Source organism: Salvia miltiorrhiza, chromosome 6 (genome assembly GCF_028751815.1).
Source record: "Salvia miltiorrhiza cultivar Shanhuang (shh) chromosome 6, IMPLAD_Smil_shh, whole genome shotgun sequence".
In the NCBI taxonomy this organism is placed as follows: domain Eukaryota; kingdom Viridiplantae; phylum Streptophyta; class Magnoliopsida; order Lamiales; family Lamiaceae; genus Salvia; species Salvia miltiorrhiza.
The window spans coordinates 602,513-616,715 of record NC_080392.1 but is presented as its reverse complement, the minus strand read 5'-3'; the positions used below and the strand labels follow the sequence as shown (position 1 = coordinate 616,715).

Below are 14,203 nucleotides of genomic sequence, written 5' to 3'. Positions count from 1 at the left end.
AGGTCATGAATCATGATTAGTTTTATGAAAGAAAAAAAAAATATAATGAAACTTATACACCAATTTTGTGTTATTCTTTAATCAAGCTTTAAAAGCAAAAATTAATCATATTTATTAAATATATTTGAAATTTATTCAACATATATAGTAAAAAATAAAATTGTCCTTGCGCATTACATGAGTAATACATTTATTAAGATGATCTGTTAGTACGAAATTGATCCAATCCCATAACAATTTCATATTGAAATTAAATCAATTAATACTCCATAGTATTAAATTTTTAGGTATACATGCGCCAATTTCTAGATGGATGCGCATTAACGTTTCTATGTTAAAACACATGCGTATCTGTATTTCAGTCTCACCAATAATTATTCCAAAAATGAAATAGTCACGGCATACATAAATGTGTCACGCATATATATGCATATATATATATATATATATATATATAGGCGTGTTTGATATTGACTAATACACTGTATTAGCTAATTTAGTACAGATCAGTTTAGTGTTTGTTACTATTATTTAGTAATAATGCGGACGACTCAGTTTAATCCCACGACCCAGTATTATTAATCCAGCCCTAAAATTAACTTAGACCAGAATATTCTGTATTTAGCCGTGATAGCAAACATCAACTCAGTATTAATAATATTTCATTATCCACACATTATTCACACTAAATATTCTGGTTACAAATTATCCTACATATATAATCATTTACTGAAAACCAAACCGATCACGTTTAATATATGTTTGCAGATCAATAAAGTAAGCAAATCCGATCCATATATATGTATTAATGAGAATTTCACATATACATAATCGAGATCTGCATATTGTCGACTACCTTACTATAGAAGTCGTCAACTCAAATAAAATAAAAATAGGAAAGTAATAATAAATTCAATTCATAACGTATTAATCTCTCCATCTTCCCCATTTAACATGCATTCATCGCTGTAGAGAGAGAGAGAAAGAGAGAGGAATGGTCCTAATCTATATATATATATATATATACAGTGGCGGATCCAGGGGGGGGGCTAGGGGGGGCTTCAGCCCCCTCCCAATTTTTGAGTTTTTTTTTTTTTAATTATAGATATATATATATATTTATTATTTTGTTTTATATCTATATATATGTGTATATAAATAAAAAAATACAAGAAAAAATATAGTAATACATTATTTATAGTATCCAACTATCCATATTAATTGCTCAACACATTGAGTTGTTACATTTATATTATTTTTATCATTTTTTCTTTCTTAGTTAATTTTTAATGTTAAATTTGAGTCAATTCTAAAGGTAAAAGTAAAATTACTAATTACTAACAATGAAAATTAGTTTATTTGTTTAGAAGATGAAACAATTTTTTTTAAGAAAAAGGAATAAAAGTACGTCTTTATATGCTTTCAATCTACTTGATGTTGAATTAATTGAATTGCGAACAATTATCTTATTATATTAAGTGATTGTTGAAAAAATGTATGAAAATGAAGTGTACGAAATGCTCAAAAAAATTTGCTTCGGGGGCTCCCGCCCCCGAACCCCCGTGTAAATATTTTCAAGCACCGTAGTCCAATAGATTCAGCCCCCCCTAACATTGAATCCTGGATCCGCCACTGTATATATATATATATATATATAAAGGCAGCATGCATGCGTGTACCTATTCGAAGACCTGTTTATGATCCCATAAATGTCTCCATAAACACCTCTCTCTCTCTCTCTCTCTCTCTCTCTCTCTCTCTCTCTCACATGTATCCAGCATAGAGTGTTGAAAACATCCCTATCCATCATCGTCATTCTTGCTGCAAACTTCTCAGAATTCAGTACTTCATTTTCTTCCACTACTAAAAGATCACCATATATATATATATATATATATAGAGAGAGAGAGAGAGAGAGTGTGTATATATATATATATAGAGGAATGGAGTGGGGAAAAATATTATTAATTGCTGTGGTAATTGTGTGTTTATCATCATCATCAGCAAGAGCAAGAAGCAATGCATTTGCAGAGGAAGAGATAGCGGCGCTGCCGGGGCAGCCGGCGGTGGAATTCTCGCAATATTCCGGCTACGTCACCGTCGACGAGGAAGAGGGCCGCGCCCTCTTCTACTGGCTCACGGAGGCTGCACGTGGCGGCGCACGCGCAAAGCCACTTCTTCTTTGGCTCAATGGAGGTTGGTTAATTAGTTAAGTTTTGCTTCATTTTATTTTATTCTCTAGCTCCAATCTCCATGGATATGAATTATGATCATACAAAAACTTCTTCCACCACAAAAAAAATATATTAAATTTGTAAAAAAAAAAAAGTTGGGTGGAATGAATAAATGGATACTTGGATAGGGGGCCCTGCGGCTTTAACTAATTTATGAGAGATTTCAAGATGTTAATCATGACATTTTGCATGAATTATATATGTAAATGCTCCAAAGTTAATTAGTTAGGTGGGTTAATTAATTATTATTAATATTAAATTGTGGTTTTGGTCATGAGGGTTAATTAATCCAAAATAAGGGTACGTATAATTTGGTTAAATTTTAATATTTGGTAATAAATACTCTTTCCGTCCATGAACTTCCTAGGATAGAAAGAACTAATGTGAAAAGTAAAAGTAAATGAGATATTTATAAATGGTGGATTATAGTCTAAAAATAAGTAGGAATCTTTTTTGTGGAAGTCGCAAAAAAGAAAAGTATCAAATTTTCTGAAAGAGTATTAATTATGATTTACATAACAATACATTTTAATTTTATGATAAATCTGTAAAAGAAATAGTGAAATTAATAGTAGAATAAGGTGGAACAAAAAGATTATGAGAAAGATAATCTAATTCGGTTGTATATATATAAGGCCAATACATGACTTTTTTCTTCACAAACTTTTTGAAGACGGGTGTGTGTGGACCATAATTTTTTTTTTTTGTAAAAAGTCTTCTTTTGTAACTTTGGTGGGATTTTTTTTTATATACATATATATATTTCTATAATAAATATTTGATGGCTATTTTTCATTATAGTAGGTGTGAGACCTTATGTCATGCATTAATATTACTCATTTCAAAATAACACTCACACACACACACACACACACACGAGTTATCTCCCTTGCGCCTCGCTGTCACCGGCGCGCATGTTATCACCACCCAAGCATTATTTCCTAAATTGCGCCGTTTTGCTGTGCAAGTGCAGGACCTGGATGTTCATCAGTAGCATATGGAGCATCAGAAGAAATAGGGCCATTCAAAATCAACAAAAATGCTTCATCTCTCTATCTCAATCAGTACTCATGGAACAAAGGTGCCAAAAATAGCTTCTTTCAGTTTTGGGGGGGCTGGAGCCCCCCCAGCCCCCCCAAGAACTTGGAGTAGTAACCTCTGTTTTTGTGTGGTTGCAGTGGCAAACATACTGTTTCTTGAGTCGCCTGCCGGAGTTGGTTTCTCCTACACGAACGCGTCGTCCAACCTCAACGACACTGGGGACGAGAGAACGGGTAAAATTCATATCCAGAAACGCGTTTTTTTTTCCCCATTGATTTGAATCTGCAAAAACTCATCATCAAGTTGATGAACACAGCTGAGGATGCTCTGGTTTTCCTCATAAGATGGATGGATAGGTTTCCACACTACAAGTCCAGAGAGTTTTACATCTCCGGAGAGAGCTACGCGGGCCATTACGTCCCACAGCTCGCGAGCAAGATAGTCGATTACAACAACAAATCTTCCCATCCCTTCATCAATCTCAAAGGATTCATTGTAAAGCTCATCTTGATTCTTTATGTTCATAAATAGTGTCACACATAATGCATTGACATACAGTTTACTGTGTAAACACTTATGTGCAGGTGGGAAATGCAGATACGGACAGCCACTACGATTACATTGGAACCGTGAACTACTGGTGGAGCCACTCGTTGATATCGGATCACACATACGACTTGATTTTGAAATCGTGCAATAACAGCTTCAAAGACACTTCTCAGAAGTGTCAGGATGCTCTGAGACACTCGGATCAAGAGATTGGGAACATAAATCAGTACAATATTTACACAGAGACGTGTAACGGATCACAAGGGGGAAGCAGGCATTTTCTGAAGCGCAGGAGAGTTGCAGAGCTCTCTGGATACGACCCGTGTACAGAGAGCTACGCTGAGATATACTATAATAGGCCGGATGTGCAGAAGGCGCTGCACGCAAATACTACCGGGATTCCATACAAGTGGACAGCGTGCAGGTACACGCTCTTCTTTCCCGTGTTGTACAAGTTTGATGAGCTTAGAAAGATGAGTGAATTTGAATGATACATTACCTGTGTATACGACAGCGATCCACTTTTTCAAAACTGGAAGGACTCGCCCGCTTCAATGCTGCCCGTCTACACAAAGCTGATTGCTGCAGGACTTAGAATATGGGTATTCAGGTGCAGTCATAAAACAAAACTTATAAGAAATATGCACAAAAGAGAAAAGATTGTTTGAGGTAACTGTTTTTACCTGTGCAGTGGGGACACAGACGCAGTCGTTCCTGTGACAGCAACGAGGCTTTCTCTGAGCCATCTCAATCTCAAAATCAAAACTCCATGGTATCCTTGGTATGCTGGTGGCCAGGTAATGATATTCATAGAGATTCTGCAGATAAGATATTAGCTCGTGCTTTTCGTGAAATGAGACAGCAACAGCTTATTTACAGGTGGGAGGATGGACCGAGGTATATGATGGGCTAACATTTGCAACTGTTAGAGGAGCTGGGCATGAGGTTCCTCTGTTTCAGCCTACGAGAGCTTTCAAACTTATAGAGTCGTTCTTGTCTGGGAAAGACTTGCCAAAATCGACAGTGTAGAGCATTTCAAGAAACCAGGAGTTAATTCCTCAAGGAAAATACTTCTGCAAGTCTTAGAATAGGATCAATTGTATCTGAAAGTTACATGCTATAGGTTCTCAATCAAGCTAAGTTATGATTCGTTTACATCCTTGTTTTTAAGCCAAGAGAAGATTTATTTAAGCAAACGTACATACATTGGGTAGTAACAAAATTGAACCTCTACGTAAAGTCATTGCTTGAACCCCTCGGTCAGGCCGGGAGGCATTCCTAAACTCTGAGCTAGGCCGCTCATTCTGTCCTTCATTGCCTGAAAAAGTTAAGGAAATTAAGTTTCATAGCAGGAAGATTATTTAGAGGCCAAAACTTAATAAAATTGTTCTACTTATGAAGAATCTTACAAGCACACTCTTCTGATGTGCATCTTTGTATGCCTCGTTGATCAACAGTGAAAGTTTCTGTCCAAAGAAGAAACCAAACTTAACAAATTTCTCTATATGTCGGTACAAAAATGAGGAAAGCCATAAACAACTTATTCAATAGAAAAGGAATCCATGGATACTCACTTCTGCTCCTAGCTCCATCGCAGCTTCAGTAATCTCAGTGCGAATAGGTTGTTGATTCCCAGACAAAGTAACCTGAAAATTCTGAGTTAGGTACGAATCCACCAAACAGAGGCGGTGGCAGAGAGAAAGTATGCTTATCCATGAATAGTCAGTAATGTTTCAGAGCATTCTATATCTTTTATGCTCCACAAAATGTAAAGTAACATACATTTTCAAAAACTACAGTTATAGTCTCAAGGGCTATTCTGTTTAGTAAAACATTACTTTATGTGATTCAAACATGTGTGTTGCCAGATTCAATGCTTAATTTATCTGTTGAATACCTTTATGAGCTCTCCTTCACAGTAACCCTCGAACTCTGCTCTGCATAAGGAAGCCAAAAAGGGAAAAAAAGGTGAAGTGTGGTACCGTGTATTCAGAAGATAACCTATGAGATAGAAAAGTCTTTAGTTAACTCAAACATACAATGCAAGTTCTTTTTGCACTTTGACTGCTTCGACCTGTACAACCATCTGCGCCTTCTTCACTGTTTCATATAACCCTTGCATTCCTCCCATGATTCCCGCCTGATCTTCAAAATCATCCCAAAGTCATGCCAACATCATTTAAGGAATTTGAGCACATAATTTGATAAAAGAAATGCCGGGGGACTTAGCTGCACTGCAACTTAAAACCTTAAAAACATGGAACTGATTTAAAAGTATCTACAAGATCAAAAGGACCGTGTTGAAAACAAACTGTCCCGTGTTGTAAGAAAATGTACCGGCAGAAAAATATCATGGAAAACACCATTCATTGAAAATGGATTAGAAGAATCACTTGCCATACGTCAAATTCATCAGTCTATTATGAGTATTGATATTAAGAAGTTTAGAACTTGGATAACTCGCCTTTGAAGGAGCATCATCGCTCTTTTCACCATCATCTTTCTTACCACCAAATAGGCAGCAAATTTGAAGAGGTTTCTGTTTCACTATCAACTTCTGGTAAGTAGACTGAGATAGAACACAAATGCCAACTGGACTTGAGCTGGTGTTTAATCTGTCTGAACAGATAAATGCGAAAGGGAAACAAGAGGAAACGTTACCAAACGAAGCAAACATAGAAAACGAACCTTATGAACATAGTTCAAAGAGCCAAAAAAGCATTTCCCCAAGGCATGCTGCATAATATATAATGATTGCTAAACTTGCATAACATACAAATCAACGTTGCTCATCAATGGAGATGGAATGGGAAGGAATACAAGCTTTAGACAACTTTTTTGGGTTAACAACACACTTAAGAGGCCGAAATTAAAATTCTCTTCTTATCAGCAGCAACTGATGGAATATCTTCAGATTTAAGAGTCTAAGAATCCAGCCAAAAACTAATGTCCCAAATTATATAGCCACCTTAACCAAGTCATCTTCATAGACATCGCTTAAAAGATGAAGGAAATTCATACCGCGAACCAAGAAAATAGTCAAATACTTAGTTTCCAACCACCTTAAAAGTTGGAAAGTATTAAGAGGCAGCTATCCTCTAATACTCCTACCAAATTTGCAGATTTTTAGTCAGTGATCTTAAACTATGCAGCTAAACTTGCTGCATTATTCTTTTGGCCCAAATCACCCGGTATCATTAACAATAAAATTTATGAAAAAGTGCCAAGACTAAGCTGCTGCTACCTTCACCATTAGGAATACTGCATCCTCAAGTCTCATACCAACATTTGCATTCTTGTGAATGCTCGATGCAGAGCACGAAACATTATTAAGTTTCGACCAAATAAACTTCCTCACACTCCCTCCCAACTAAATTCAATAATCAGAATTATCAAAAGACAACAACCACCAACAAATAATATTTAAAGCTTGATCAAATTACACCGGACATTCACAACAAACCTCTAGATTACAACTCCCCCAATCATATGACAAGACTCAGCATGATGGAGAATCCACTATTTAAGGAACAAGGGCACAAAATAAAAGATCAAGAATGTTTCTAAGGCTTGATTTCCTTATTTACTAATTTTCAACCTTACCCCCATAATGTGCCATACTTAAGAATTCAAGAATATCCACTCTAAACCAGGAGAATGAAAAGGAAATCAACCTCATTTTATAAAAAAAATGCAAACTTTTGAAGCATCAACACATTCTACCATCTAGAAACTGTAGGTCCCACCCTTAAACAGACAGAATTAGAAGCCAAGAACAGCATTTCCATGAAACCACTCAGCTTATAAATCCGAAAAGAATAAAAAAAAGCATCCTTTATAAGAAATACATATCAGAATTCTTGTGGTACGCGAGAGAGCAGAGAAATTACATATGGAGCCAGAAAGCGGCATAGACTTGGCAAGTGGAGATGTGAGCGCACTGGTTGACGCCATTGTTCACACAGAAAACACGCACTCGGAGGTGAAAGAGATGAGTGGATAAAGTAGTTAGGTTGTTGGTTGCTGTTTACAAATTTTACGCATAAATAATTATCCTTTTCGAAAAATATCCCATTTATTTATTTAGTTTTTATTATCTTTTTTTTAAAAAAAATTGGTCGGTGGGATCCAAGACTCCGACCCGATTTTTGTATAGGCATCATTTGCAAAAATATACGGGTTTGGATCGGACCTATTATTTAGTTTTAATTGCCATTCAAATTATAAAATTAGGCCTTGCTTCAAAAAAAAAATTATAAAATTAGGCCTCATTCTAGAATCTTTAATTTTTTTTTTTGCAATATCCAAAGTTTCAATGTTTTCTTTTTTTGCATTAATTCAGCTTAATATGCCTCATTCTATAAAATTAGGCCTCATTTTTGTCGGATACACCTCTCATTGTTGTTCGTCATCTTACTTTTACATATAATTAGACATAAATATACATAAGTTTGGGGTCTGGGCTAATTTAATGATACATTTACGAGATTTCTACATGAAGCTTTTATTTTTATTTCATCTTTTTGCATTTTTTGCACTTAAATACTCTATCATATATCATATTTTTAATGCGTCGTATGAATAAAATGTGTGATCTAAATTTAAATTTATGTATTGCCTAAGAAAAAAGAATCTCTATAATCCACTTTCTTTATACATATATGCTAATATTAATTTAAATATATTAGTGTAATAGTATTGAATAAGCCTTCCGCCTTGTACTTTTTCCTACTAGCCATTAACAAGATACCATCAAAATATAAATACCTAATCAAATATAGACTTAAATGTGATTTTGAGTAATACTCCCTCCGTCCCGTTAATAAAGACACAGGTCTTTTGGGCACGGGAATTTAGGAGAGTTAAATTAGGGAGTAAAATGTGTTAACCTATTTATTTAATATATTTAATTAAACTTGTTTAATTCTTCTTTTTCTCTTATTTTAATATACAGTTCTTTTACTATCTTTTCTCCTCCGGCGGAATCGCCGGCGACCACCACCGCCGACCACCGCCAAAACAATAAGAGCAAAATCGAAATCTGCCATTCTCATTCCTCACATTCCTATTCCCAAATTAGAACAATGAAAATCGAATCGAATCTAGAAATCCAGAAATTTGAACCATGAAAATCAAATCCATAAATCGAAACAACACAACCAAAAAATCGAATCATGAAAATCGAAACAACACAATTAGAAATTTCAAATCCATGAAAATCTGCCAATTTTATTCTCTCCGATTCCCAAATTTGAACCATGAGAATGGCGGCGGAGATGGAGGGTTTCAAAAGAAGAGTAGTGGCCTCACCGCTACGACGGCCGGAGAAGGAGAAGAGAGGTGGATGGGCGGCGGTTTAACACGCGCATGTATCTCGAGCGACGCCTCCGCCGCCCCAGAACCAGATCCGCCACTCTCTTCCTCTCTCAAATCAATCCAAGAAATTGAGGGTGGTGGTTTGGCAGATCTGGGTTTTTGAAAGAAGGAGACTGGAGCCGCATGGTGGTGGTTCGGCGGCTCAGGGCGGTGGTGGTTTGGCGGATCTGGGTTTTTGAAAGAAGGAGACTGGAGCCGCATGGTGGTGGTTCGGCTGCTCAGGGCGGTGGTGGTTTGGCGGATCTGGGTGGCAGAGGAAGGGCGTGGGAAGGGCAACGCTGCTGTTCGGCGGGGCTAGGGCTCGGCCCTCTGCCCCTGTCAGTGTGTGCGCGAGCAATCGGAGGCTCATCGGAGGGGCGAGGGGTGGTCGGCGGTGGCCGTGGTTCGTCGGCGGCGACTCCGTTGAGAAAGGGGAGAAGATGGGCGGCGAGAGTGAAGAGAAATAAGGGAGGCGGTGAACTAAAATGAGGAGATTAGGATTTTCTATTAATTTATACCATAATTAAGGTTCAATTAATTAGTTATAATTATGTCTTAATTCTTTCCATATTTGGAAGTGTGTCTTTATTATTGGGACAACCCAATAAGGAAAGTGTGTCTTCATTAGTGGGACGGAGGGAGTAGTAGATAACATCAATCACAAGTCTATTGTCGATTCCCACAAAATTAAAGATTTGAGTTTTCGTGATTAACAAAGCATGGAAGCTCGTTTGATGAAATTCATTCATAAATGTAGACACACAACATGGAAACCTATGTAAAATTACAATAATACCCCTGCAAAGAAAAGAAAAGAATTGGATTTGGATTTTTTGAAGATTTCCTATTGGCCACGTCGCAGGCAAAATGGGGATGTGTGTGAAAAACTTGACGTTTTCCTGAAAAGGAAATTTGAGAGGGGTAATAAACAGGGAAGACTCGACGAGGGTAAACACGTAATTTCACACGATGGGGCCAGTGCGCCATTATTAAAGAAAAACAGAGAGGTATCAGTCACACCATCAAAGCGCCAGCAACAAAGACCAGAAGCCTTAAAACAAGGCTTCTCTCTCTCTCCCTCTCTCTCTCATCTCTCTCTCTACCAACATCAACAGCGCACCAGGAAACGGCACCTCTCTCTCTCTCTCTCTCCTCTCACTATGTCAAGCTCTACATTGTGTGCCTACGTCGTCTCATTCACGGACCTTCACCAGGTGGAGAGACAGCAAACCAGTATTCTAGAGAGAGAGAGAGAGAGAATCAGGAAATGTCTTCACTTCAAACGTTTTCCCAACAATAAACCAAAAACCCACATCACACAGCACCAAAATAAAGCAGAGAGAGAGAGAGAGAGAATTGTGTGTGCCACAATTACCCTTCTGCAACCCAACCCCCCAAAAATCCCCATCTTCATCATCAACTTCACTGCCTTTCTAAAACAGCTATGTATTTTAATTTTTTTCCCGAATTATGTGGGCTTATTCGGCCTTTGCTTCGGTCAGAGTTTTTTTTCTACGCAGCAAAGAAAAGAACCTTCCCACCCCCTCCCCTCCCCACCCCCCTATCTATTTTCTCTCTCTATCCATCTCCCCATTCTATCTTTTCTTTATCTTCATACAAGGCAACCCCCCCTTTCTTTATTGCTCGCCCATCTCTCTTCCGTGTTCACATCTCTCACCATATATTCATCTCCTTGTTTTCCTCGTTTTCGTGTTCATAAAATACGCATATATCTGCTCTAATCTTCTGCAAGATCACAGCTTTTCGAAAGGGGCCTTCTTCGATTTTTGATCTAATGTCAAAGAAGATGAAGCAAGTGGTTTTGGATCCAACGACGCCGTATGGTGTTGTGGATGGTAGGGCTAGGCTCAAGTATCAGACTCTTATGCAGGACTATCACGACTTGCAAAAGGTATTTGCCTTTTTTGGTGTGTTTTGATTCTTTTTGCTTTGAATTTGGGAGATCTGAGGTTTTATTTGCTCGCTGTTTAATGTGTAATTTGCTTGGATGTTAACCTTTGGAATTGATCTGCTTGTTTTTGTATGGATTGATCTAGCTCTGTGCCTCTGTTTATTCATATTTTCTGTTTTCTTCTGAATATTAATTTGTTGATGTTGTTGTTGGAGTTCTTACACAAGAAATTGCTGGTGTTTTTTAATACATATTGGCTAATTGTTCATTAACCTAATTTGAGTTCATGTCTTGTTTAGGATTTCTTTTGTCATATCTATTTGGGTTCCTTTAACTTTTATTATGTGTGCAGTAGTGCTCATCTCCATAGTTGCTCAGCTTATAATGCTTAATGAATTTACAGCAAGATGTGTGTCTCTTCATGATTCTTAGCTAAAAATGGTGCAATTACAAGGTGTGTGTAGTAGTGAATTGTTCGAAGCTTCGGTTTGTTGCTCCGGTAGTTAGTCCCAGCATTGCTTGGTCGTTACGCGGGAAATGATATGAAGATGTACTGTTGTTTTACAGGAAGTTGATATCATGAGTAGCAGATTAGAGGCAGGGAAACAGAGGAAGTTGGCTCTCGCTGCTGAAGTTCGGTATGCAATAATCGTGCTTCTTACTCTAATAACGAATATGAAGATTGTGCGATTTAGCTTTCTCTAAATTGTATCTTCTGTGAATGCCATCGCCGTTTGTCATGAGATATGTCGTGACCATTGTCAGAATGTATGGAGCAACTTTCTCAGCATCTTGTTTTACATGCTTTCTTTTTATTCGGATTGTTGTGGATTAATATATGGAATTTGGGTTGCATTTCAATCTCCATTAGCAAATACAGTTAGTTTCTGATATTATCATGAATTCCATTCATGTATTATTATCAAGAGTGTGTGTGCAGTGGCGATGGATAGTTGCGTTCCTCGGTATAATGTGTCTATAGATACAACTGATGTTAAAAGTGCACGGTCGTTGTGTTACCCTAATGATCTTTTATTGTAATCCACAGGTTTCTGCGGAAAAGATTTAGTTACTTAATGAAAACGAAGACTAAGAATTCGTCACAGAGAGAAAAACTAGGGCAGTTACCAAATCTGCACAAGCAAGCTAAACAGACTGAGAAACTTGGTAGAAAAGAAGCCACTCTTCGTGTTTTACCCCCGATTCCAGAAGTTAGACCGAAGAAGAAACAGTATATTAGTAAAGAAGTAGCTTTGCGAGGTTCATCTCCAGTCGGTAAGCATCATAGGAAAATGTCGGATGGTGGGAAAGAATCTACTCAGCGCAGTTCGGCTACCATTTATGATTTGAGCCACAAAGCAAGAACAGACACCAGGAAGAATAATTTGACGCGGAGCACGGCTCCATTTTTTGACTTGAACAAGAAAGGAAGAATGTACGCGAATGATACAGCTCCGAGCAATGCATCCGCAGCTTTTGATTTGAACCAAGATGATGGTTCTAGTGGGAGAGAATCGTCATTACCCAGCCGAGCACCTATCTTTGACTTGAATGAAATCTCGGTAGGAAAAGCTAAATTCAGAATGTGATTACTTTAAATTTATATAAACTTGATGTATTCTAATATTCCATCTACTTCCAACAGACGGGTGACGAGGATTTCCAACAGACTAATGCTGAAGCGGTGAAGTATGAAGAAACCAGGAGAAGTTTAATGAGACATCCAAGCGATGAGGTGCAAAACGACTTGATGCTGTCCATATGTAGAAATGCTGGTGAAGGGCCGTCTCGTGTGGGGAAGAGGAAGATCTCGTGGCAGGATCCAGTAGCACTGAGAGTTTGAAACCAATCATTAAGGTAAGCATTGAACTTGCTCAGCCTGTAATGGTGGCTTTCATTTGCCTTGATACTTAGTTAATACTACTTAAAAGCAGTGGCCAATATGGCCAAACTAGAACTAATTGGTTTCTAGCTAGTGAAGGATTATACACTATAGTTTGCTGTTCTTTCTGCTTGAACTCCATAGCTTCTATTGCTCGATTTATGTAAAAAAAGACGATAAGTCTGCAGACGCGCTAGATTTAAGATCCCATTTATATCATTGCCCTTGAGAGAAATGTATCAAACTGTGTTTATTTCTTCTGTGAAGTAAGTAGATTCAATCTAGTTTTGTGAAGTGTAATCATATATTGAGAGAGAAGAAAAAAGTAGTAATTTTGTGAGATGGTGCACTTATATTTGGATCCAAAATCATATTCAGATGTAGGTACCATGTTAGGGACCTTGAGATGGTAACACTCCAACTCAAAAAACAATTGTTCAGCTTCATCATATTGAATTTGGTATTTATGTATTAATTTGAATTTTGCTTGTGACTTTAATTTCTTTATGATTTACAAACTGTTATCCAAATCAATTTAAAATTAATTTCAAGTTGAAAATTATTTTTTAAATTTATTATAGAGATGTTGTAAATTACAAATTGAAAGTTATTTTTTTTAATATATCATAGATATGCAGCAAATTAAATTGGGGTAATAACGTCAAAATAAATGGGTTATCATATATTTTTTGTGTTGTACATGAACTTAAAATCTTGCATCCTAATACACGAACTATGTATTTTTTTTTTTTGATATTGTACACGATGATATTTCTAGCAAATGAATCGCTAATAAAGTACAATACCATGTTTCAGAGTAATATAAAGTATTAAGTTACTCCCTCCGTCCGTCAAAAGTAGACTATAAGAAATATTAAAAAATATTAAAAAATATTTTAATTGAAGGACACGAGTTTTAAAAAAATATTAAAAAATATTTGTAAAGTGAAGAGTGAACTCACTAAAGTTAATTTGTTAGGTAATTAATAGTAAATTATTTGTGAGATGATTTTTTTAAATATTAATGAGATTAAAAATATAAAGATATGTGTCATGAATTAAAAAGACCACACTTTTTATGGATAAACGAAGATGACAAAAGTCGTTGAGAGTTCGGGTAGTGTGAATTGTGATTTAAGAATGATGTTCGACTATTAATTACTAGTAAAATTTTGATATTTATTTTTTTAGTCTAAATAGGTAGAAAAATCGAAACAACATTTTGATAAC

The 14,203-nt window shown here is 36.7% G+C and overlaps 3 protein-coding genes across 3 annotated transcripts; 2 read left to right on the top strand and 1 right to left on the bottom strand.

Annotated features, from left to right (window-relative positions):
- Window positions 1-1,722: 1,722 nt before the first annotated feature.
- On the top strand, window positions 1,723-4,983 carry LOC130987627 (serine carboxypeptidase 24-like). The gene is made up of 8 exons (XM_057911225.1): window positions 1,723-2,196; window positions 3,208-3,315; window positions 3,413-3,508; window positions 3,592-3,770; window positions 3,860-4,248; window positions 4,339-4,434; window positions 4,516-4,621; window positions 4,704-4,983. The coding sequence occupies exons 1-8, from the start codon at window positions 1,944-1,946 to the stop codon at window positions 4,851-4,853; spliced, it is 1,377 nt and encodes a 458-aa protein (XP_057767208.1). The 5' UTR covers window positions 1,723-1,943; the 3' UTR covers window positions 4,854-4,983.
- On the bottom strand, window positions 4,875-7,883 carry LOC130987628 (nucleoid-associated protein At4g30620, chloroplastic-like). Its single transcript, XM_057911226.1, has 7 exons — window positions 7,715-7,883; window positions 6,289-6,443; window positions 5,864-5,964; window positions 5,722-5,761; window positions 5,399-5,470; window positions 5,234-5,290; window positions 4,875-5,142 (listed from the first exon to the last, which is right to left on the bottom strand). Exons 1-7 carry the CDS (start codon window positions 7,776-7,778, stop codon window positions 5,065-5,067), a joined length of 567 nt encoding a protein of 188 aa, XP_057767209.1. The 5' UTR covers window positions 7,779-7,883; the 3' UTR covers window positions 4,875-5,064.
- A 2,370-nt stretch (window positions 7,884-10,253) lies between these two features.
- LOC130987625 (uncharacterized) lies at window positions 10,254-13,267 on the top strand. Its single transcript, XM_057911223.1, has 4 exons — window positions 10,254-11,091; window positions 11,659-11,729; window positions 12,140-12,653; window positions 12,737-13,267. The coding sequence occupies exons 1-4, from the start codon at window positions 10,975-10,977 to the stop codon at window positions 12,932-12,934; spliced, it is 900 nt and encodes a 299-aa protein (XP_057767206.1). The 5' UTR covers window positions 10,254-10,974; the 3' UTR covers window positions 12,935-13,267.
- The last annotated feature ends 936 nt before the right edge of the window (window positions 13,268-14,203 follow it).